The 26,705-nt window shown below is 29.3% G+C and overlaps 1 protein-coding gene across 11 annotated transcripts in view; it reads left to right on the top strand.

Annotated features, from left to right (window-relative positions):
- Positions 1 to 23,052: 23,052 nt before the first annotated feature.
- LOC107441504 (cell adhesion molecule Dscam1) overlaps positions 23,053 to 26,705 on the top strand; it is a 434,487-nt gene continuing 430,834 nt past the window's right edge. For 7 of the 11 annotated variants that reach the window (XR_015429993.1, XR_015429992.1, XR_015429995.1 and 4 more), the window contains exon 1: positions 23,095 to 23,527. Coding sequence is in view for 7 of the 11 variants with exons in the window: in XM_087154071.1 (XP_087010197.1) it covers positions 23,452 to 23,527 (76 nt within the window). In the remaining 4 variants the exon portion in view is untranslated. Of the gene's footprint in view, positions 23,528 to 26,705 lie in introns of all 11 variants that reach the window. The other 4 variants (XM_087154077.1, XM_087154074.1, XM_087154072.1 and 1 more) reach the window with 1 other exon arrangement.

Here is a 26,705-nt window from a genome sequence, read left to right as displayed (position 1 = left end):
GGTATCAGTGGTAAGCATCAATACAGATATAAAAAGTAAATGTAGGAAAAGGGAAAGGGGAGAAATAGATACGTTTTCATTTTTCTCTGCTTTTAAAATGAAAATGTATAGGTTACTTTAAAATATTTCTTTTTTATTTCAGGTTTTCTAGAAAATGTATTTTTAGAGTTTGGAGATTACTTTTGACGCTCTTATGAAATTTGTTGTTAAAAAAATACAGTATTTGATGAACTTGAAACTGAAATGTATATTGTTTTGAACATTGTGAAAAAATATAAGTGGAAACTATTTATTAATAAAGCAATGTTTCAGACCAGTAGACTGCCCTGTAAGTTGGTCAGAGAGCTGACCTCATGTCAGAAAGTTCCCAGGCTCGAATCCCGACCAGAGACATGGAAGTTCTTTCCCTCTTCTCTGTTCTATATGTTCTTTTTAATGTGGGGGTCAACGTTGACACACCTGATATGGTGTTCTCTGGAAGAGTGTATAATATATATGCTCCTCTGATACCCGAATGAAAAATGTCAATATATGGGTAGGCATTAGAAAATGTGTTTTTGATTAAAAAAAATTGGAGTTTAAATGAAATTCGGATTTAATATGTTCACTCCAACAACCCCTATGTATCTAATCGACCCTATTTAATTGTCAGACGGAATTTATCTGTGTAGTGATCAATATAAGTTTCTACTTGGGGTAGCATAAAACTTTGAGTAAATTATTTTTAGGTTGCGTGACGTAATTTCATTGTTTTGAGCATTATGATAAAATATAAGTGGGTAAATTAAATTATTTATTAATGAAGCAATGCTTTAAATGATCAGACTGGGATGTATGGTGGTCAGGGAGTTGATCTCATGTCAGAAAGTCCCCGGGTTGGAATCCCAACCAGAGACGTGGAAGTTCCTTCCTTCTTCTCAGTACTATCTGTCTTTTCTTTATGCGATGGTAACGTTGGCGCACCTAATATGGTGCTACAAAGAAGTGTCGCCAATACATCTTCCCCCTGATACCCGAATGACAAATGTCAATATATGGATGGGCAATGGAAAAAAAGTTTGAAAAGAATTACAATTGAAAAGAAATTTAAAATTTATATTTTTCTCTTCAATGACACCTATGCACCTAATAGATCTGATCTAATTTTTAAACAGAATTTTTATGAGTAATGATCAACCTAAGTTCCTACTTGTGGTATGAAAAAAAAAAACTTTGAGTTGCTAGAGGAAATTTGAAACACCTGTCAAGTCAGTGTCTTCATTGAAACATTCTACTCCGGCTCGTTCAAACAGGATGGATGAGAATGAATTTTTGAATAAGATTAGAAATACGCATTGCAACATCCAGTCCTCCTTTACGAATTATCTTCATATGCTTCGGGATTAAACATCATTTCTTTAAAGCAGATCACGGGATATTGTAACTTAAATTAAATGCATTAAATTCTTGGCCTTCTATGGAAGAAATAAAGAAGAAAGATAAAAATAAGTAATAATAACATCAATAATTTTTATCTTTATTATTTAATTTTCACAGTTTTTTCTACATTAGAAGAAATCCCCAAAATAGTATTGAAATCTTAAATATATATATTAAATATATATATATATATATATATATATATATATATATATATATATATATATATTAAATATATATATATATATATATATATTCGCATATATATATTATATATATATATATATATATATATATATATATATATATATATATATATATATTAATGCATTTACTTTAATTAATCAGTATATTTGAAATTCTAAATATTAGTTCATTCACCATAACGTTTACTAACTAAGGACTAAATAAGTCACTTATTAAATTGACTTATTTCGAATAAATAAGTCAATTTTTTTTTGTTACTTCGAAATCCAGCATATGTTTAGCCTAAAAGTTTCGTCTACATTTCCCCTTCTAACTTAATATTTGTTAAAATAGAACTCGCGTAATATCATTCGAAAAGTAAAATAGCCATATAATTTTTAGCATGATAAAGCTGCATAAACATATTTGCTTTTTTTCCCTATTTATTCAAAAGCGCCTACAGCACCAAAAGTTTTCTTGCTGCGGCCAAATATAATCGCATCATAAATTTAGCAGAAACACGATTCCTAACTCCCAGTCTCAAAGACTCCTATTTCAAAATATGGCCTTTGGCACAGAACAAACGACAAATCTAGAAAGCGAGCCCAATGCATATTCGTTGGAATGTTCCCCTGCATCGAATGCTGCCACATTAGTGTAACTGAAGATATATATATATATCCGTAAACCACAAAAGGACATTATGAACGAATTCCAAATAGTTGAGAAGTTTTGTTTTTGCACCCACTGGATTTCTTAATTTTTTAAAACTTTTGTTGTTTATTCCGAATAAAGAATGTAGCATTCTATGCTCGATTTCCCTTTATGCGTTTCTTTTCTTCGGGACAGTGAGGTCATATATCATATATGTTTGGATTCACAATCCTTTTCATATGCGCATATTTTTCTTTTCATCATTTTTTGGCTTATTGCCAGCGGGTTCCCATACAACTAAAGCATGTGGGGCCGCATTTTCTAAATAAGGATACTCAAAGCGTGGGGAAATAGAAGAATTGTTGCTTTGTAAAAAAAAAGGTGTTTGCTACGCACCTTGTCGTTTCTGATTATTTTTGTTCTGAGCCAATGTTTTCAGGAAAGTTTGTGCAAATATTTTGCTATTTTCTGTTACAGATAACGCAAGATGGTTTATTTGATTACTGTCCCAAAATGTATATTATGCTTTCTGTCGGGACGAGTTAAACATTGAAATAAACACCGGCAAATTTGAACTAGCTTTTATTTAACTTTTTAATGGAACTAAAGGCTAAAATCATTACTATAAATCTCATATACTGTGCTTGAAGAAAGTGAAATAGAAATCGAATTTTAAATTCGATAACCAGTTGTATATTCCATGACACATCTGAGAAGTCGGGAAATAACTCACATAACGAATTCAGAATTACTGCTTGCTATTCGCTCTAAGAAGAGAAAATGTGAGTCATTTCATAATTATTGAGGTATGGCTTCATAGGTGTTGGTGGGACATCGAATCTTCATTTTGCTTATTTCTTTTCATCAGATGGATTTTTCGGATGAATTTAGAGTCTCTTATCTGAGAAAAACTAAAGCTAAAATTTCTTTCTTTTAAATGAAATCATCACAATTTCTGATTTTAAGAAATGTGTACTGAAACAGCCACACATTCAGTTAGATGTGCAGAAGTTTATGTGGGAGGTTAATAAAGTCAGTGCAGAATGTGACTACACAGCAAGTGTTAAAGTTAAAGATCTAAAAATTTTGTAGCCTTAATCTTTATTATGACTCTTGCAATTTTTATCTTTGCAGTATTTCACTTACGGTGCACTCGAGCTCCATGATGGGCTATTGGCGACGGGTTGGGAAACGTCCTAGAAAGGGATCCGAAGGAAGAGAGAGAGAGAATTTAAATTTGAGATGCTCAGTCAATAAAACTATCTTAGTTGTGTCAGTAAAATGCTCAGAGATATTGGTAATCCGCAAGTTATTGCAATTTAAACAAATTCGTAGCTATAAAACCATTTACATTTAAAGCAAACATTTAAAACACATTTACATTTAACACGTGAGAATTTTAAAGCAAAACTCAATCGAAATAGTTGTATAATTAATTTAATTTCAATATTCACTTCTAAATTTTAGTCTAGCATTAACTTTATTGAAATCTATACTGTCCACATTGACTACACCGTAACCCACGCTTTTATTTATATATGTCACTCACCATCTTCTGTATAATAATTTGGAAGAATAGCTGTGGACGTAGCTGTATTATTGTACGGGGAAAAATCAGCTGTATTATGATTTCAGATAAAACTTTATTGATCATATAATCAAAATATTCTTTTTATTAAGTGATCTCAAGTTCCTGGTGATATAGTTTAAGATCCAGTCGATAACAATGTGACCTAGAATTTTTGCTGTTCACCCCATTTCTGAAACGAAAACTGGCATTTTCTCACAAAGAAAGATATGTGAGGTTGTTGGCTGCCGACGTTACTTTTAATTTTATTTTATATTAACTTGATTTGCATTCTTTTACTCATATATAACACTTAATACTTAATAGTGAGAAAATAAGAATAAAATAACAATAAAAATAAAATAAAATAAAAAAATGAATAAATAAAATTAAATAAATAAAAATATTTTTATTCATCTTTTAATGTTATTTTAATAATTTTCTTTCTTATCTTTTCATTATTCTGTAATTTTTCCCTTGTTTTCTCTATATGTTGAACTTATTTTATGAGTTCTATCTACTTGTAGCTTAACAGCAAATAAAACTTATTAATTTTCTTCGTTTTCACTTCTTTCTTTTTATCCCTTTTGTATTTATTTATTGTGCTGTATATGCATATATTATGCAGTATATACATATAGTCGTATGGTATTTCGATAAGACGTAGTAGCATGCTTTTTTTAAATAATTTTTCGGTTCCAGTTTTAAATTCAACCATCCTCTTTAAATCATCTGAGCATTCTAGAAAGGAATATAAATACTGTCGAATCAAAATTTATTACAAACAATAAGTTTATTTCTTACAACTCCTAATGTATTAAAATTCTCAGAAACTGTGACAATAAGAATAAGAATTCGCATTTGTTATCGACAATCTCAAAAACTCATTCGTAAAACGGAGACGAAAAAAAAAGTACTTCCACTGTACCATTTCTAATAACAGACTCTATTGATCAAAACTATCTCATTATTCAAGTTTGCAACCTTTAATTTTCTGCCAGTTTTCACATCGAAATCGATTTAAAAAGTAACGCGGATATTTTTAGTTCTTTCTTTTCTTCTTTTTTTTTTAAATTGCATCGGTTCCCGAGATATAAAGTGAAAGAAAAGGTGGAAAAACTAGAATTATTGAATCAAACTTTTGGACAGTAAAACTGAGAGAGGCAAAGAGAGCGTGATTTCGAATACAATTATCTCCGACTGGAAGTTTGATGCAAACAGATATATTGGTTTGCAGTACTTATTGGATGGCCCATCTGCATTATTATTGCTATATTGTATTGGAAGAAATCATTCATCACTGGATCGATAATGCATCTACCATTGTTCAAAAAGGTATTTGTTGTCCAAGTACTTTAATAGATTTTGCAGTGAACTGTTTTCATGAAATGAAATTAATCAAAATTGTACGAAGTTTGATAAAATGTGTAAATAAATAACACTCTCCTTTGTTTTAATGATGCATGTTAATAATTACTAAGTATGAGAATGAGAATGTATGTATTAATTTTGAAAATATATTCACGGAATATTTTTTCTTAAATATATGCATCAAAGAAATAGAGAAATAGAGAAAATATATTCACAGAGCATTTTTTTTCTTAAATATATGTATCAAAGAAATAGAGAAAATATATTCACGGAATATTTTTTTCTTAAATATATGTATCAAAGAAATAGAGAAAATATATTCACGGAATATTTTTTTCTTAAATGTATGTATCAAAGAAATAGAGAAATAGAGAAAATATATTCAAGGAGAATTTTTTTCTTAAATATATGTATCAAAGAATAACCTGCTTTAAGCTTATTTCAGTTTCCACTTAATTTAATTACTATGTATGAAATGAGATTCTTCTAATTTTATAAACAAAATTATTCATAAAGCATATTTTTCTTAAATCTATACATCAAATAAATTGTGTTCTATATCTTTGCCTACTCTATACTTTAAATTTCCACTTAATTTAAGTACCCACAAAAATTTAAACAGAATTTTTGTATTTCTTAGTTCAAAATTCATGCGTGAGTTGTATATTGTCCTTGTATCGTAATTTTTCAATATTTCATTATAACTGGTTTCTCTTACATCAAGCATATTTCCTATTTATAAGCCACTATAAACATCAAATATATTTCGTATTTATAAGTCACTAAACACCAAATCTATTTCCTCCTCAAAACACAAATATGACAAAAGAATCAAAGCAGATTAAACAATTTCTTTTCTACTTCAAAATAAAGCCTAATTTAAAATTTTGATTATATATTACATTTAAAATAAATGGTCTGGGAATTTTCACTTACAAGTTATGGCTAATTTGTTGCATGATAACAATTCTTTCCTTTCTGACTGATGTCTCTGACTTTCAACTTAACTTTAACTATTCAACTATTCAAACTTAACTGATATCTAATTGTTTTAAAAATACAGACTTTATCCCTTTTACTGTTACCCATAGTTATCATTTAATACGAAAATATTTCTTCGTTATACGAAATTCCCTTTTTCTGATCTTAAAGCCTTTACTTTTTCGTTACTTTTAAATCGTTACTTTTTCATTTAAAAAAAATTGCACTTTTCAATGTTTTGTAAGAAATATGGTAAATTTTTTCTAACAGTTAACTTTCACTGCGTTGATTACAAATTTTAAGTAAAATTTAAAAGCTAGTCAGAGAAAGTGAGAATTAAAGCGTAAGGATCCAATCATTAGATCACAAATTATTCAGGTTAGTACGCTTTTTTTTTTTTTTTTTTTTTTTTTTTTTTTTTTTTTTTTTTTTGCTCACGGTGCATGTTGTAGTTGAAGGCTGTATTTTCTTGGTTAGTACGCGAGCCCGGAGAGATTTAAGGACATTACCAAAATAAAATAGCAAGTTACGAAAAAAACATATTTATTTTAGTGATTTGGAGCAATCATACAACAGTTGTTTTTAGAGTATATTCTAGATTATCAACTTAAAATATCCATGTTGGTCTAGATTTAAGAGAATATTCTGAGTGTCATTAAAGTAAACATCTTAAGACCCAAATATAAATGACATGTCTGGTCTGATAAGGTTCAGCAATAAGTGCCACACTAAAAAAGTTTAAATGCATGAAGATTTTAATTGTACTCATGTAGTAAGTGTGTAAAATGTTATAGTGTTATCAAAAGTAAAATTTTATTATTTGAAGTGTTGTAAACATAACGCCATTTCTTAAGTGAGAAATAAGTATAAAATAGATAAAATATGCAGCTATAAAAATATAAATATAAGTAAAAAATATAATTGTATTTTTATATTTCATATTACACACTGTAAGAAAATCCGTTTCAAATTATAGCAAAATGCACTGAATCTAGAATGTAGCATTCGCAATATTCATTTTTTTGTAAAATACATTTTTAACGTAAGACTTTACATCATAACTTTTACAGTAATATTTCGTTAATTTCAATAATTCAGTGATTTTACAGTAAACATTATTGCAAAAATTAAGATATTTCAGTTTTTTTTGGTTCTACAAAATATTGAGGTAATGTAAGAAGTAGCAGCTCTCAGGGTGCCAATACTTTCTACTGTAATTCGATATGGAGTTTTTTATTGTGTAATGATACCTCCAATTTTTTAAAATAATTGTCCAATTAATTAATTATATACATTTATAATTAATTTCATATTACTTATAATTAATTAATTATATATTACTACAATTTCATTTTATTGCTTACTGCAAAAAGTTTCCGTTTAAGATATTTTTATATAGCTTAGTATTCAACTAAATTATAATAGATTTCCATTTGAAGTAAGTTAATACCTAAATATAATTACTCAACGTAATTCAATATTTTGAAATACAGGTACAACGATTAATGATTCTTCCTCAAAAAGAAAAATAACGATTTAAACTCTTCTTCTTCAGCACGACAGCCCACTACAGGCCTTGGCTGCCTCAACCACACGCAGCCTCCAACGCCTCCTGTGCATGGCGACTTTTTTTCCAGTTGTTTATTTTTAATACTTTTAGACTTTTAGCAGTGCCATCCAGTCATCTAGTTGGAGGTCTTCCTCTAGCCTGAGATCCCAAAGGATTTTTAAAGGTGTCGATTCGGACTGCATTATTTTCTGGACCTCTCCAGATATGGCCAAGCCAACTTAATTTAATTTAAACTCTAGGCATCTAAAATAATAAACTGTAATTTTATTGACACATGTATTGAAAAAGATCCACCGACTCTAATCTAGTACCTACACAAGAATTACTTAGATTACAATGCAGTAGAATAATGATCTACAAAATCAAATGCAGATGTAGAAAATTTTAGGAAGAAAAGGCTGTATGTTAAGCATGTTCAGATACTGTAACTGACTACAATAATTAGAAAGACTCGATATCATTCTTGATTAAAGCGATCATTCATTCCTTAATAGCTACACATTATTATTATTATTATTGGTTATTATCCGTAATAAAAGTTTTTCATAATTATAAAAAGAGATATTTGAAATTGTTTATTTAAATTTTAGATATTTAATTAGATATTTAAATTTGTTTCAATGATTTTCGTTTTGAGAATTGATAAATTCTTAAGAATTTGTGATAAATTTAAATAAAAATTATTTATGAACTTTTATAATTTACTCATTGACTAAAAACGTCGAAAAAAACCTTTTATACATGAAGCTTATACGCTATTGTGCATTAAATAAGTGGCTTGTTTTCATCTCATTTGAATATAATTTCTTTAAAAAGGAAGCTTATAAAGGTTCATTAAATATTTTGTATTAGGAACAAAATTTAAACTTACGCAGGATGCTCATTAGCTTCATTTGTCTTTCTTTATAATCCTCACTGATACACAAAATAAATTAGTTTCATAATTTTAATCAATTTATTATCTTCAAAGAAGCATTGGAAATCTTAAAGTTAATTTATTTGAAGAAGAATAAAAAGATCGTTCGTTAGATAAAATTGAATAACCTTTTCAGTTTTCCATTTTCTCAGAGTTTGATAAGAAAGAATTATATTTAATAAGTAAAGTAATAGCTATTTATAACAAATTTAAATTTCAAAGATAAATATTATTCACATACAAAGCTTTGTTAAAATACAATTTAATGACATTACTAAACACAATTTTCAAATTTATTTATTAAATAAAATTAAATATTTATTACTGATAACAGCAGAAATGCAAATAAAACTTTTAAAGAAAATTATGTAAGTATTTCAAACATTTATTATAAATGTGTTAAAAATAATCTCCTCTTGAGATTGCTTAATTTATTTTCCTTTAAAAGATTTCATTAGTCATTGATAAGATAAAACAATTAACATTAAAATATTTGAACAGTTTTAACAAAAATAATATGAATATATTATTTTAAGCTGTATAATTTGTAAAAATTTTCGAAGAATTATAGCTTTTTTTAATTTAATCTCGTACATAATTGATATATGATATGTTGATGGTTGTTGAATTCAGTATGTTTGATTTTCAAAATATAGTTATTTCTTATGACTAACATTCAGAAAATATTATCTTTTTCAACTTTGTCAAAATGTATTTCTTTTAAGTGAAAACTTTACTTATGTCTCTATTTAAGTGTATTGGTTGGCTAGTATGATTTTTATGACTGCATGTATTAGACATAATTTGTTTGATTTATTAATAGCTTGAAAAAAAAGTTTCCGAAACCAAAATTCTGTATAGGTCTTTTTTCTTGCTTGTATTCATACAAGTACTCCATAAATTTAACTTAGTTTTTTACCAACGGTCAGTCGTTCAGAAAATCATGGTTAGTAATTGACTAAATATTTTCCGTCTTTCAAAAATTTCACAAAGAAATTCTTTCGTTTAGTTCAACTACATTCACCAACTAGTTATTTATTCAGAATTGAATTCCCTGCAAGTAGCACACAGATGGCTCAGTTCTTAGACAGTGTAATATCGTAGATCAATTCTTATTCCATGATCAAATGCATCTTGAAATTTGATAAGTTTGGAAATTTCTTACAAAAACTATGCTTTTTAATTTGAAAAAAAATTAAAAACTTTAATTATCTTAATGTAATAATCCATCTAATCATAATTATAAGTGATAAGAGCTGAAATTTGAAATGATGATAATGAATAGTTCAGGAAGCATAGCAATTTAAAAATGTGACTTCTACTTAAAGTTGTACATTTTTCTTATAAAGCTATTCGTTTACTTTATGAAATTATTATTTACTTTTTATTTTCCTTGTAAAGTTATTCATTTACATTTCAACATCACAGCAAAATCAAATAGCGGATTTAAAGGCTTGTTGGAGTTAAACTGCTCGACTTCGAAACTCTGAGATTTAATCAAAACCTCACAGAATCAGTTGAATACAATATACCATTCCCGAAAAGTCGTGGATTTACTACTTCTTTTTTATAAATGATTTCTACTTTAAACGAAAGTCAAATCATTCGGTCTTACCCCATTACCGGGCAAAGATTGGGTACACATATTTACTCTATAGAAAATTTCGAAATACTAGAATTTCAGTGAAAAAAATTGATATTTGATCTGGCAATTTAAGAAAAAGATACGCGTAATGTAATTGATGTAATCGTACTTGTGATGTAATTGAGGCCGTACTCAAGGGAGAGAAAGATAATTATCTTTTAGTCTGGGACTACTGAGGGCCCAACCAAAATTTTGTACTAAAAATATAGCGTTCATTAATTGTTTTTTTTTTTTTTGAAAAGAATTGTAGAGAATTCCTTTATATCTATATAAAAACTACAGTTTTGTATTAATGATCTTCAAAAATTCAATAAAATATGAGAAAAAGGCTTTCTGAGTAGTGTGTAGGTAGATATCACCAAATTTTATCTAGATTATTTTTTATTCACACTTCGGCGTAACTATGTACTGACGATAGATTACATTTATTCGATATTTTGATACTTACTGACAATAGATTACATTTATTCTATATTTTGATACTTACTGACGATTGATCAGAAGAAACATCAGTGCTTGGAGTATCGGGCAAATATATACCAGGCAATGGCACTTGACCTGAAAAAAATATCAGTGTAGGGTATATCGGACAAATGTATACCGGGCAGTGATACTGAACCTTTAAAAAACATCAGAGTAGGGTATACCGGGCAAATGTTTACCGGCAGTGGCACTGAATCTTAAAAAAACATCATTGTAGGGTATACTGGACAATGGCACTTGACCTTAAAAAAACATCAGTGTACGGTACAACGGGAAATGTATATCGGGAAATGGCACTTGACCTTAAGAAACATCAGTGTAGGGGTATACCGTACAAATGTATACCGGGCAGTGGCACTAGACCTAGTATATATTTCGGACATTTACCAAAGGTCTAGTCATAGTTAAGTGTCATTGGCCGGTATACATTTGACCAGCATTGTATTAAAATTCATTGTATAGAATGCCTAGGGAAAGTATGTAATAATTCTCACATTTCATACTTTACCTAAAAACATCTGGCATTCTATACAAATGCCTAGCTTTTCATACTTTGTCGGTAACATATAGATTAATAAAAAATGTCTGATTTATCTTAAGTAAAGACTCTTGTTCTGTATTAATTTTTTTTGTTTCTCAAACATTATTTTATACTATCAATTGAAAATTGATTCAATGAATTTTAAATTTACTTATTTATCGTGCATTTTGCTTTGAAATGTATGTTTTTGACACTAAAAATATTTCGAAAATTTGATTTGATTTCCAGAGCGAAAATTTACAGAATAAAATCAAAGTTTGAAAATTTCGTTTCGCATTTTGCTCATTACATATGACAGTTTGATTTCACGGCCGAGGAAGCTAGTGAATAAAAAAAAGAGCTATAAAAATCCGTGAAACTATTTTTAAAAAAAAAATCAGAATAAAATATGGGATGACTGAAAAAAAAATTTAATGAGTTCTCTGATCTTAATACATTTTCCTTCGCGCTCGGATTATCATAAGAATTTCTTACAAACTTTAGAAGTTCCACCGATGTCTTTTAAAATAGGAAAAATAAGTTCGCTCTGACAGAAAATCATTTTATTTCAAGTAACTTGCATAGCTTTGACTTATAGAAACTTTCCATAATATAATAGGCAGGAAAACCGATAACGCCCGAAATCTCGCAAGCAGAGCGAGAAAGCGCGAGACTGGGAGAAATCGTCGGAAAGATAAGAACTAAAGATAAAATTGGATAGAAAATTCTATTTCATCTTTTTCATTCTATTTCTCAGAAATGGGCGTCACATGGATTTAAGAGTGCAAGGAATAAAAACAGTAAAATGTGACCTCAAGGCAAATAGTTTTCCCATCATTAAAATTGAAAAAATAATCTAGAACTTTGAAATTAAAGTTTTTTTCTTCTTCTTTGAGTAGAAATTAGAATAAGATGATAAATAGCATGCTTAATTCAAATTGCGTATTTCAAAGCTTATTTTTCGAAAGAAACTTTTTTAATTAATTCACTTGTTTATTCAGTTTGAGTTTTCAAAGCAATTTTGAAATTTTAGGAATATATATATATATTCTGAATGTTATAACAAATCTAAAATAGGAAACTTATAAAACAATTTTACATTATATTTACATTATCTTGTTTTACATTATCTTTACAACATGGTGTGTTTTTACAGAGAATATAGCAAATTAAATTAGAACACATGGTTTAAGCATAATACCATATAACGTGTTTTACATTTTAATATAAAATTGGTTCAATTAATTTAAGAGAAATTATGTAGAATATAATATAATAATCCGATAATTTTGAATGAGTAGTATACAATACTATAAGTGAGAGATTATTTTCAGAGCACTTTTATTATGAAGAAAATTTTTTTCTGAATGGCACAGTAATTTACCAGTTATAATTCACCAGTATATAAATTCATAATTATTGGATTTTTTTCGTTAATGTTTTTTGTTTATTTATTCTTAAATTATTTATACACTGATTAACAATTGTAACCAAGAGAACAAATATTTCTTTTCCTTTTACAGATTATGAATTCTCTAATCATAAAGCAATCATAAAGCATAAAGCATCTAATCATAAAAATATATATAGCAGTCTTTTTTTGATTTTTTGTGCTTGTGCTTTTTTTCAATGCAAATTAACATGTAAGATAGTTAATATTGTAAATATTGTTAAGCATTTGCATAAATTTTCTTTTAATGATTAAAAAAATACTGTCTTAAAAATATTAAATTTCAAAATATTCGATAAACAAAGGAAGAGGGCTGGGTACTTTAAAACATTCATTTGTTTCAAAATATTAAAGAAAATGAGTCGACGTGTCTCAAAGGCTCAAAAATATATGCCCATTTTAAAGACTCGCCATATGTGAATAAAGCAACAAAAGTAATATTAAACAGGAAATGTAAAGTTAGTAAGAAAAAATGTTAAATAAAGGGGAAAAAAACCCAGAAAAAACCATGACAGGAAGGAAAAAATAAGTGAAAAAAATTAGAAAAACCATAGTAGCCAAGAAAAGCAAAATGCATTTCACGTTCTGTGGAGTAGTAGAGAGGCACCCATTCATTTCTACCTATTATGGAGAAGTAGTGAGGAACCCATGTCGTTAACAATGGCATCAGCATTTATATGAATGTAACAAGCTTCCAGGACATCAAGATGAGCTGATATGACAGAGGTGGAGAGAAATTTCGTATTATCGAACTTTTACTACCATCTACGATATTTTGGAACAAATGAAGTTCTGAAAAAAATCAATTATTTCTTTCCAATTCAAATTCTTGGTCTTATTCGTTTGAGGAAATTGAAATCTTGCAAATGTATGGTTGTTCTGGCATTGCTTGTTCGTAGTTTTGAGTGTCAAGATTTTTTCTTGGGCGATGTTTTTGCAAAACTTCTTATCTCCTTAGATGTTTTAGAGATTTGGATACTTATGGTCTTCATTTGAATTTGATAGAATACTTAAGGGATAAAAAACGACAATAAAAAATTTACCGTTAAAAGAAAATGTGATTTAAACAAAGTGGTGCGTAGTTTGTTGATTTTTGGATCATATAAGATATATAAATTGATTCTTTGAAAGCTGGAAAACCCAGAATTTTAATTCCACGTTCTTAACTTTAATTTAAACATAAAAATGTAATAGCTTATTCTTTTAATAAGTACATAATCTATGTTAATTTAAAAGATATCGAACACAAAATGTTTTGTAAAAAATGTAGCTTGCGTAAAATTAAGAAATCTAAATAACGCAATTTCCGAAAGCTTTGATCAGAGATTTGGCAAATATTTTAACACTTTCATATTGTGATTATTATCTTGATAATTAAAAATTTCATACTAGAATGTTTGCATTTCAGTCAAGAATACAGAGATCATTCATTATTTTAAAATCCCCATGCCAATTATATTTGCATTTCTTCTAGAAAAATAACTAAATAAATAAAATTTGTAACAGTTATACTAATACAAAAATAATAATAAGAAGCACAAAACTGTTTTCTAATAAATTCTAGATTGTACAAAGATTACAAATAAACAATAAAATTTCTGAAAGTAATCATATCTTTGAGAATTATAATAACCCTATTAACAGAGTTTTTTGTTGAAGTGCGGAGAGTAAAAATATTGTTTTATTTAGAAAATTAAGTTAGCTCGCTCTAAATGTTGAGAAAACTTACGTATTAGTTAATTACAGCAAAAAAAATAAATAAAATAGAGAGAAAAATAGCATGTAGATATGTATACTTAAACCTCTTATTAAGAAAGTTTTCTTAAACATTAATTTCAGTATTTTTTAAATAATTCTACAAATGTAATTTGACACAAATGCCTTTAATGCTTTCAATAAGAGAATACATAGTTCAGTAAAAATTTTCTTCTTGTCAATGAATTTTTTTTATTAAAGATAAAATGCACCGTGAAAATAAAAGTGTATCACTTTTGAAAATCGAAAAATATTAGGCTGAAATGGAAAGCATAAATCACAAGACTTATTAATTGTACTGAAAAAAAACATCAATATCTAAACTTATTTTATATGAAAAATATAGCAAGAAGTAATTGTAAAATGCATCCAATTGGATGAAATTGTTACCTTTTGTGATTTAGTTTAGGTTGTAGTTCAGTTTAATTGCCACCTCAAAAAAAGACAAATTTTTATATATTTGCAAATTTTTATTATATTTATGTCACTGGGAATGAGACAAATATTAAAAATGAGTGTATACATAGATAAATCAAATCATTATTATAACAAAAATATTTGTACATTTCTACTTAAAAGAAAAGAAAAACAACGTCTGAAATCTGCATTCATACAATTTCAGCAAAATAATCTCTAGGAATAATTTCGAAATTTTTTTTTTCATTTTTATTTTTTAATATCATTTTTTTTAAATAAAAGATCAAATACTTTTCTTTTGAGAGAAAAAAAACATAATATCAGGAAAGTAAATGAAATATAAATCTAACCATTACTTGAAATTACATACAAAGTTGTTTATTCAACCAAAAGAAAACTTTTTCTGCATTTTTTTTAAACAAATAGTTTACTTCCCTCCCTCTTTTAATCCTTCCTCTGAGAAGAACATTCTGATTAAGAGACTTAGAAGTTTTCTCAAATTGCACTTCAGTTATTCTTCCTTGCTTAAGATTTTCAATTATATTTTTTATCAGAATTTCTTATATTACATTTAATTATTCCTTTCAATCAAATGCTTCGACCATTTTTTATTATAAGGAAACTGCAAAAAACGCAGTTTAGAGATAAAAAAAGCTCTGGTTTGTCAGTGGTATGTAAATAAAACAGAAACTTTCAGTGCAAATACAAGTTAATTTTATAACCGTCGTTAAACAGCAGACCCAATTATTGATTTTACAACCACCAATATTAAACTCCTTAGCCTTGTAATTCTGAACCCACTCCAGAAGACAAGAGAACTCTTGGATCAAGCATTAGGAGAAATTTACTTTTATGGAAGACTTTTTGATAGAACTGAACCGCATTAGCTTTAAAAAGTGAGGAAAACAACGAAAAACCCTACGAGTTACCCAATGGCAAGGGGACTCTTACCAATGATCCATTTACAACTGAGAATTCATCTTACGTCAGTATTGTGGTTGATGCCAGCCGTGTGCGCAATTCGTATCGTTCAGCCATCGCTGGAATTCAAACCTGGGTCACCTCCTTTGGGAGGCACGCATTTTATCTCCCATAGTACCATGATTCAATTTAAAATATCGTAAAATTATGAAAATATCTCTATGAAAAAAATTTTGAGAAGAAATTTTCAGCTTGAAGAAAGCCCCTGTTAAACGCCCATGTTCAACAAATGGAACCTAGCAAAAATCATATTTAAAAATATTTTCTAACTTATTTTATTATTTTTCGATTCTCTTTAGCAATAAAGTTAGTTATCAAATTTCAACTTAATTGTTTAATCCTATATTAATTAGACGTTAAAACGTTCTAAATGTTTTAATCAATAAATACAACATTAATATACTATAATAAATACATCATTACAAATTATTTTAATTGCATCATTTGTATTATTTTAATTTTTGTATAGAATTAGTTTTGGTCTTCAAGCATATACAATATAAATTTAAACATAAATCAAATCAGATATTATTTTTTAAAAGCAAAGCGTTCTTTTCAACGGTTTTACGGGTGTTTAGTTGAACGTAATAATAATAATATGCTTGGTGTCATTTCGGTTAAAAATATTTTTTGAATCCATGAAGAACTGTTATAACTACCAAATAGTGTGTTAAATTTTCATTACGTAATCAACTGTTCAATATATTTCCTTATGCATAGATATACGAGGTATGATCAAAAAGTATCCGACCTTAATTTTTATTGGTCAAACAAACCCAGCTATGGGGGCGGGGCTTGATGTGTGGTTGTGAGCATGCCTAGTGCGCATGCTCATTTTTTTCTACAGCTCCAATACAAGTCAGTCGGCGTCAGGCCATTCATGATTGAACAGGTGCAAGTGAGTGTCGTCGGATTTTATTTTTTTTTAAATGTCAGAAAAAGTCGAACAGCGTTATTGCATAAAATTTTGTTTTAATCTTGGTGATTCGCAAGTGGAAACAATTCGCAAGATTAAACAAGTGTTTGGAAATGAAGCGATGGGCACCACACAGATAAAAGAGTGGTACAACCGCTTCAAAGATGGCCGCTTATCAGTTGAAAGTGAACCACGCTCAGGGAGGCCCTCAACATCGAAAAATGATGCCATCATTGATCAAGTGAGGAACCTGGTGATGCAGAACCGCCGAATCATGATCAGAGAGCTTGTAGACGAGGTGAGTATTAGTTTTGGTTCCATTCAATCAATTTTGACTGACGACTTGGGCCTCAGGAGAGTCTCAGCAAAGTTTGTACCAAAGCTGCTAACATTTGAGCAAAAAAAACTTCGTCTGGAGATCGCACAAGACATGCTGGAAACTGTGAACGGTGATCCCGACTTTATGAACACAGTGATTACAGGTGACGAGTCATGGGTTTATGGATATGACCCAGAAACCAAGCGCCAGTCAACACAGTGGAAGCATCCTTCATCTCCGAGGCCCAAAAAAGCAAGGCAAGTTCGCAGCAATGTCAAGGTCATGCTAACTGCCTTTTTTTACTCCAGTGGCTTAGTACATCACGAGTACGCACCACACGGTACTACAATCACCAAGGAGTACTACCAAGAGGTTCTGCGTCGCCTTCGTGACGCAGTGAGGCGCAAGCGCCCGGATCTGTGGGCAACAGGCAGTTGGAAGCTCCATCATGATAACGCTCCCGCACATTCTTCCCATTTAATTCAGAACTTCTTGACAAAACACAGCACACCAGTGGTTCGTCAACCTCCCTACTCTCCTGACATGGCTCCCTGCGATTTTTGGCTTTTCCCAAAGATGAAAATGCCACTAAAAGGGGCCAGATTTCAGACCAGAGAAGACATTATGCAGAATGCGACAGACCATCTGAGAGCCATACCGAAGGAGGACTTTCAGCGATGCTTTCAACAGTGGCAGAAGCGTTGGGAGAAGTGTGTGGCAGCCCAAGGGGACTACTTTGAAGGGGATTTGTATTAAATAATTTTATTATAATAAACGTTTATTTTATGAACAAAAGTCGGATACTTTTTGATCACACCTCGTATAAGCGAAACAATATGATTAAGAGCATTGTAATAATAAAATTTTCTAGATAAATTTAATATGAACAAGAAGCAGTTGAGTTAGAAGCAATTCTTAATGGTTAGGGTTAATCTTAACATGTAATCTTAAGGCTTAAAGATTATAAAAATTGACCATTATGATGATGTCTGAGATTCTTCTACAAGCCACATACTTAGTAAAAAATACTGGGAAACGTTTTGTCATTGCAGTTTTCCGAAATAATTTAGACTAAACACTGGGAATTTACATTTGGCTGAGCACCCAACCGGACCATCTGTTCCAGCACCCCAAAGACCAAGTTTAAGAAAACTGAAATAGGCACAATAGGCCATGGCCTTCCATGGGCTGTCACAACACTGAGATAAGTTTAGTATACATAAGCTTATTTATCTTATTTTAATAGAAATAGTATTAGTCTTTATATGAATGGCAAGTTATGAGGACAGCCGACCGGTCTGTGTAGGGGGCAGGGAACTGTCCTTGCATCAGAAAGGTCCTGGGTTCGAATCCCGGGCAAGGCATGGATGTGTTTTCCTTCTCTGTACTACTTTGGCTCATCTAATATGGTGCCCCTGAAAGTCGCCCTGCAAATGCCTGAATTGTCGGATGTTAACACAGGTGGGCTTTGGAAAAAAAAATAGGAGGACAAAACATTATGCTGAATAAAATATGCTGCAGTTATAGTGCACTGCATTAAAAAAAAGTTCAGATTTTTTTTGCAGAAAAATCATGATTTGATTCACAAATATTATGTAATTTATAATGATATAGCTACTTATAATTTATAATGATATACAAAATATGTCTTGCGCGTTTTTGAATATTGAATTTTTGTTGGGTTAAATTATTTGGTAGGGTATAATTTGTTTCTAAAAAATTATTTCAGTGGTTTTTAAATTAAATAAAAAAAAAGCAATGAAAGAAGCATGATTTAAATAATTGCGAAGCTCGCAAAACAGCATTTAACTTATCCCTATTATCGTAAACTAAGGCTTAATACGGCAATTTCTTCTTTAATATTCAATATTTATGACATGCTTCAAATGAAATGGCTAGAAAAATAGCACGGAATATACAAAATAAATTGCAAATTCCTTTTATAAAAAAAATCTTGCATTTTCTATCCATAACAACCACCTTTTGCCTGTAACTGTCATGAAAAAAAACTTTTTTTTCAACTCTTTAACGTCACTTCTACATGCTTTCCCCTCTAATCACCTCTACAACCGTAAGCCGTAAAAGACACAGCGTTACCATTTTGCTGCCCGGGCGCTTCTGAAAAGTGTCTCTAAAAATGCAAGGAGGCAATTCTGCTCCATGCATTTTGGAGCTTTTATTTTTTGCTCCTAACGTACTAACAGTGTCCTTAGGCTGGGATACAGATAAGCGCCGTGGACTGGAAACTGCTTTCTAAGTGGAAGTAGTGAATGTAACACGTTTGTTACAACTCTCACAATGGAAAAGTTGCCTTTTTTTTTCTGGCAGTCGAAAAATTTTTATGGGAAAGCGTGCAGGTGAAATTACTAAATCGATATTTGGATCAAAGGAGAAGGGTAGTTTTTAAGGTTGAGTTTGTTGTTGTGTATGGATACATTTTTTTTAAGAATTCGGAAGGGATCATCAATCAATGATGACGCTTGTCTGCTGAAAAAGGGAATGAATTTCTTATTCAATGAAAACTTAAAAAGTCAAACTTAAAAAGTCAAACATTAAAAAAAGTAACTATTTACCCTCATATGGATTGCATTTTAACAAATTTATTTCCAGCTTTTTTTAAAAAAAATATTGAAAAAAATATATTGGTTAGAATTTTTATTCTAAAATTGCAGTAAAATAACCGTCTAATAATCTAATTAACCGTAAAATTTACGTTAAAGACCATTTTTTACCCAAACGGGTTTTGAAACCGTTTCTAACTAGTTTTAACATCCATTAATAAAAAAATATGTATTTATTTTTAAACCATTTACAACTAAATGAAAATACTATACTTTAATTTTTTGCGCTAAGTAACCTAATGGTGCTATCAATAATGTGTGAATGAGAGTGTTGCATTCTAATAGACTCTAAAATTGCTGTAAAATAACCGTCTAATCATCTAATTAACCGTAAAATTTACGTTAAAGACCATTTTTTACCATAACGGGTTTTGAAACCGTTTATAACTAGTTTTAACATCCATTAATAAAAAAATATGTATTTATTTTTAAACCATTTAAAACTAGACGAAAATACTATTCTTCAATTTTTTGTGTTAAGTAGCTTAATGGTGCTATCAATAATGTGTGAATGAGAGTTTCGTATTCTAATAGACAAATGTCTCAGATTGGGGAGTGCGGGGCACTGGAAGGGAATGGAGGAAATATTGTTGTGTCAACTCTTGGACTCAAACCCCCGTTCTGTCGGTCAAGAGATTAACAGATTAGCCCCATTGGCTATAAAATGTACCCAGCTAAAAGGAATTAAGTGGTTTCATTCGGCGGGCTTAGTTGGTGCAATAAAATTCAGGTTGTTTAACTGTATTTGATGAAAGCAGTTAATAAACGGTTTTTCTTACAGTTAACAGTTTGAATACCATTCCTATTTATGGTTATATGACTGTTTTGTTTGAATAAGCTAGAATAACAAATAAATTAATTGCTATTTATCCATTTTTTTGAGAAATTTCGGATGGTGTGCATGAATGTTTGTTTAAATTTCATGATGACTCGCTTTTGAAAAAGACAAAAAAGTTATTTTGTGGCTATTTGACTAAGTTAGATAATTTATAAAAATTACTAGGGTTTGCCAAAGCTACTTGAGTTTGTCCATCCCTTGGTGTCTAATGGATTAAATTTGTCATAAAGATAGAAAGAGAATCTATAAAACTTTTTTTGGCGTTTCATTACACTGAAAATAATAGTATTAGGGTTTAGCTACACTATATGAAGAAAAAATATAATTAAAAAAATAATAAATTAAGATTTATTACAATAAATTCAATGCATAAATGATATCACTACTACTGAGTTATGTAGTGTTTGTATAATTAAGTAAATGAGATATTTAGTAAAACAAAGCAATAGATTTTAGATTTTAAAAATAAATGCTTCGTTTTTTTAATAGCATTTGTGATATTTTAAATTTCTGTATTAAAAAAAAAAATTAAAAAAATTTCAATCTCTCTTTCATTTTTCAGAGTTGCTTAATTGCTTATAAATGTAGGTTTTGTTGAATAAAGCTTGAAAAAGTAGTAAAAGTTTAGTTAAAAGTCAAATTAAAATTACTAAAGTGTTTTGAGATTTACAGATGTGATTAGAGAATGGTGGTTTCAAACAAATAAACTTACAAAAATTGTGTACCAAAAATTATTTCAAACATAGTTTTTATCTATTTACGCAGCTTGAATACGCAAGGGTTTTAATAAGCCCTTCGTCTCTTTACGATTACGTAAAAGAGTAATGTTTCAAGAGTTTTCTTTCTATTTTTTTCCTCACTTTTACAAGTAAATGTGAACATTATTTGAGTGAAACCTGCATTTATTTTTCCATTTACTCTACAAATTTCAGAAAAGCAGGTTTTACTAGATAATTTTTATTTAAAACTCTTATGGAATGCAATGCAACTAAATCAACCAAATAAAGGAGTTTGTGAAAATTATAGAGTTAAAATTAAACATTTGAAAGATTTTGTAATGTGTTTCCAACAATGATATTGAATAGGTCCTTGTTACTAATAGCTTTTTCCTTTTTTTATTCTTGAGATATATTTTACTTCCATGAGCTTTCCTTGTTCTTAGTTCCCTGTCTAAAAGATCCATAAAAAATTATGAACATTTCCCTTCTTCTGATTCAGATGTGAAGGATCTAGATATTTGTCAGCTAGACCCTAATTAACTATAAATGTTTTCGGAAACATAGATGAAAATTACTTAGAGCATGGTATTCCATTTAGTGAATGTAGAATATTGCTTTTAAAAGTAATATCGGAGATGAGGAAGGGGAAAACGAAATCCTACTCAATAAAAAATTCCTTATCAAATTATAATAGTGGCAACCGGCAACTAGAGTGTACCATCCAGAAAACTCCTTTACCGTAGTCCCACAGTGGATTGACCGTAAAGACACGGTTCCCAGTAGAACACCGAAGTCAAACATCTGTGGTCAGTAAGTGGGTGGGTGACCACTTTGATCAGTTTGCGTAGAGACCGAAGGTGCGCGATATCGGTCCTCGTTAAACTGTTCTACAGTAAAGTGCTCGATTTCGCGCTCAAGTCGTCGGACTACCAAATCAGAGGAGACATATCCTCAACAGAGGATAGAAATTGTGAAGGCATGTCTTCGAATCATCCTCAGGGATGTTTCACTGACTGTCGCCAATAGGCATAAATAAAGTACCTAACTTTAACGTAAAATCTATTTTTACCCTAAGGTATTATACCGCAATTTCTACCGCAATTTTTATTTAATTAGAGTGATTCAACGATTTTACAATAATTATTACTGTACAAATTACGGTATATTACATATTTTGTTCCGTAACATTGCCCTTAAAAATTGATTTTACGGTAAAATGAGCCGGCTCCCTGAGTGCCGGTACTTATAACCGTAATTTTCTTCACAATTTTTCACTGTACAATGCATAATGTAATGTTGTATAATGCAAAAAATATATATAATATACAATGCAGTATATAAATTTAATGAAAGAAAACACAGAATTGAAAATGTTCCTGTTCCAACCAAACATTAGCATGATGTTTTTTACTTAGATACAAATTTTAATATATTATGATTATAAAAATATTACTTCAAAAATATAACTATTGTGAAAATAAGCAGTTTCAAGTGTTTATTCCTTTAAGCATTCGCAATTTTCTCAGCCTATAGCGTAAATAATACTTTAAAAGCAATCTGTTACTCTGTCTCTCAAAATTATTCCAACCCATCCACCATGAAAAGTCCCGAACTAGAAAATCTCAGAAACTCATTTCCAACTGTAAGTACCACGTGCCAGATGTGATCTCACACTCACTTTAAACCACGCATCCCAGAAGCGCAGGGAGGCGGATCCTGCCATCAGTCCGGAGAAATGCTATCCGGCACATTCAACATCTTCAACTAGTACCGGACTTTATCTCAGCTTTGCAGCAACGTTTTGTCTCGCGTTCTCGGAAATTTCAACAACGTGGTGATTTACCGCATCTTTGTAGAGGCTTGTTTACCTTCAAAACGTCACTCAAGAATTTGAAAGTGTAAAATACGATGGAGAAAGCAGTTTAAGCTTGACTATTCAAATTTCATGCATGGATTAACGAAGTTTGAAACAAATAATTTAGTTTTTAGCGATTTGAAGGAATTGTTTTTTTTAGCCTCCACTCTTATCAGGGAAAGAATGTTGAAACTAACTATAAACATTTATTCTGAAAGATAAAGTTTTGTAAAATAAATTTATAAACATATTCGCATGTGTGCTTAAAATGAGAAAAACAAAGATGCTGATTTTTGTTATTTCTTTCGCCGGTATCTTTTATGGGATAACGGAAGTAAATACAGGTATTTATATTATTTTCTTATTAATTATTTACGAAACTAATTGTACATAACACATAATTAAAAATATGCTGAAATTCGTAATATATCAGACTGGTTCAATTTTTTGAACATTCTTTCAGCAAAATAATAAGACATCATCCTCAAATAAATTGTAAAAAGTTAAGAATATTTTCCTCTTATAAATTAAATATCTTTAATCAAGTACGTTTTATATATTTAGGTAAAGCGTTTCTTACATATCTGTTTCTTACATATCATAAAATGTTTCGAAAACATGATAGGAATGATGTTATACTCTCAGAAGCACAAAACGTTTATGTGATTTAAACGTGTTATGATAACATCCTAATAGAATATTAAAATAAATGTTTAAATAGTTTCCTTATTTTAACTTGATTAAAATTAATTTTTTGGAATCTTCTAATTCTTGACATGAAAATTAAATCTAATTGATAATTAATGGATGGTATTATTATGTGCCTACAATACATAGTGCCTACATATAGTGCCGTATTATGTGCCTACATAGCGGAAACTAAATTGAGTCTTCTTTTTAGGAACCGGGTTTCAAATCACAACCGAAGACTAAAATATAGTAATAAGTGTTTTGTTAAAATACCAGTATTATTTGAATTTTGTTAAGTGGCTGTTAAAATGATTTATTCATAAACTTATTTTGAATCTTTGCATTTTAATAGAATAATTTGACATTTAAAACAAGACGATAAAACTGATTTTGTACGTCAAAGTAAATAAAAAGTAAGTACTTTTAGAAAATTATATAAAATGTTTTATAGTGTTTGTAAAGTTAGTAGATATATCAACATTTGTAGGCCTATACAAAAAAAAATTCCAACTTTTTAAACGTATTTTGAATAATAAAATTCTAATTTAATGCATTAAATACGTATCTGTGCCCATTTTGGCTCTATGTGTATATTTAGTTAAAATTAACTAATAATTATTTCAGTGAAACTTTTTGTAAGATTATGTGAATATAAAAATACCATATTATAATTGCAAAAATAAAGGATTAGAGTAAATGTCTTATAAATGTCTTCTGTTCTAATAAATTCATAAATTATGCCGTGGTGTTGAAGCATTTGTGGTACAATAGAAACAGTTAACTGATATCGGTTTTAATCCCTTGGAGGTCACTAATGAGGATAGGCGCACTTTGACCTGCAGTTTTCTGACCTATTGTCAACCAGCAATTTTGGGACCAGTTTTTCCTTTTCCTTTACGTAGGGAAAAAAATCTACAAAATTGGTTAAATCACTCAGTGATAAAATTCATACACATTATAATATTGTATATTGGTTTTCATAATAGTGTCACGTAGTCCACAATCATTTCCATTAAATTTTTTCAATTAAATTAAGCTTTTAACTTAATTTGTTTTTTTAAGGATGAAAAATATTTGAAATAACTTTTTGCTTTAAATTGGTATTTCTTTATTACTATTTCCAAACTGCAAAAATTTGCTTAGTCATTAAAAATTACTTTTTCTAATTTGAATAATATTAAGTAAGTACAAGTGCAGGGTTTTATTGTCTTCCAATGATAACGTCAGTGATCATTATTTGTTCTATTTAATAAAAAAGGTTTATTGAACTTATTTATTTTTTCTCTACGTCAGATAAATTCAATGAACAACGTTAACGTGTTAAAATGGATGACTATGTTACCAACCGAGCAATTCTAAAGTTGTCTGAAACCACTAATCGACTTTAGTTATACATTAGGTATAAGTTATTAATGAGTTTCAAAACTTGTCTCTAAGGAGTAAACAATTTAAAATCAATGGCAATTGAAATGGACGAAATAAACCATGTACTAAAAAACAAAATTTTTGAAGGAGAAGATTGTCTAGCCAATTGGTCTAGAAGAACCCTAAGCAATCGCCATAATATTATAGATGTCAATGATGCTTTACTAATGTTGGTAAAATGTCTTAATTGAAATAAAAAATAGCCAATTTACAAGAAAGCTGACTTACTGAAGAAAATACTCTACTTTTTGTTTCTGAATATAGTAAAAACTCGTCAAATCATAATCAGCCTCAATGCTTAACTAATCTTGGTAGTATGCATTAATTAAATTTTAAAAAAATATTTTATGTAATAAAAGCAAAGTTAATGTAGAAACGTTATTCGTTCATTTAGGAGAGCCATAGAAAATCGCAACGCAGATATGATGCTTGATTAATTTTGTTAATATGTACTACTGGTATCATAGTAATCGTTGCTGTTCTAATAAGAATTATACAATGTAATTTTCGCAGTATCAAAAAATATTCTTTCCAGTAGTAGCAAATGAAATGTATTAATTTTTTCAATAAATTAGAATTGAAAGATTTTTTTTCACCACTACTTATAAATATTTTAAACAATATATGAAATATCAGACTCTATAATCCTTATCAAGTTTTTATAGGAATTCAATTTGTTATTAAATTTTAAGCTTTAGTTTGATATTACTGTTAATGTAGTCAGCACAAAATTCAAATGTTCATACATACTAATGTAGGTATGAAGTATTATAGACACAGCATTTCATAATTATTCAAACTGCGCCAATACAGAACATTTTAATATCGATACTGTAAAAATAAGGGTCTTACAACCTTTCAAAAAGTATTTGTACCGGAGAAAACTACTTGACAGTGGTGAATTTGTACTATTTTGAGTTTTCTGTGACCGTATTGCTATGTGATAGTATTATGCTAAGTGATGTTAAATACAGTAATTCTCAATTCTGATGGGATTTCCTACAAAAAAGTGTTTTATATTCTTGATTTAATAACGTAAAGACACCAGGAAGTTCAACAAATTGAACAATGAATAAAAAACTTTTTAAATTATTCTATATTTATTATTGTGTCGGTATATGCCTTTTAGTTTTGTGCATGATTTCTTAATGTTGATCAGTACTGACTTATTGTTTGGTTTCTTTTTTTTGTTCACCGTGTAGGAAGATCGAGCTACCTAGTATATTAAACCGACAAAAAATATGTTCAAAAACAATATAATTCATTTAAAAAAATTTAGTAACGTAGTTAACTATTAAATATCAGAGATTATTATTTTTTTAAATAACTAAAAGACACAACAACTTTGTCACCTAAGTTATGACATAGTTTTAAATTTAAAATATCCTTCCTGTTTAAATAAATATT

This window comes from Parasteatoda tepidariorum, chromosome 10, assembly GCF_982258835.1.
Source record: "Parasteatoda tepidariorum strain Cologne lab strain chromosome 10, Ptep-v5.0, whole genome shotgun sequence".
In the NCBI taxonomy this organism is placed as follows: domain Eukaryota; kingdom Metazoa; phylum Arthropoda; class Arachnida; order Araneae; family Theridiidae; genus Parasteatoda; species Parasteatoda tepidariorum.
Note: the sequence above shows the minus strand (reverse complement) of the source record. Positions and strands in the feature narration are given on the sequence as shown.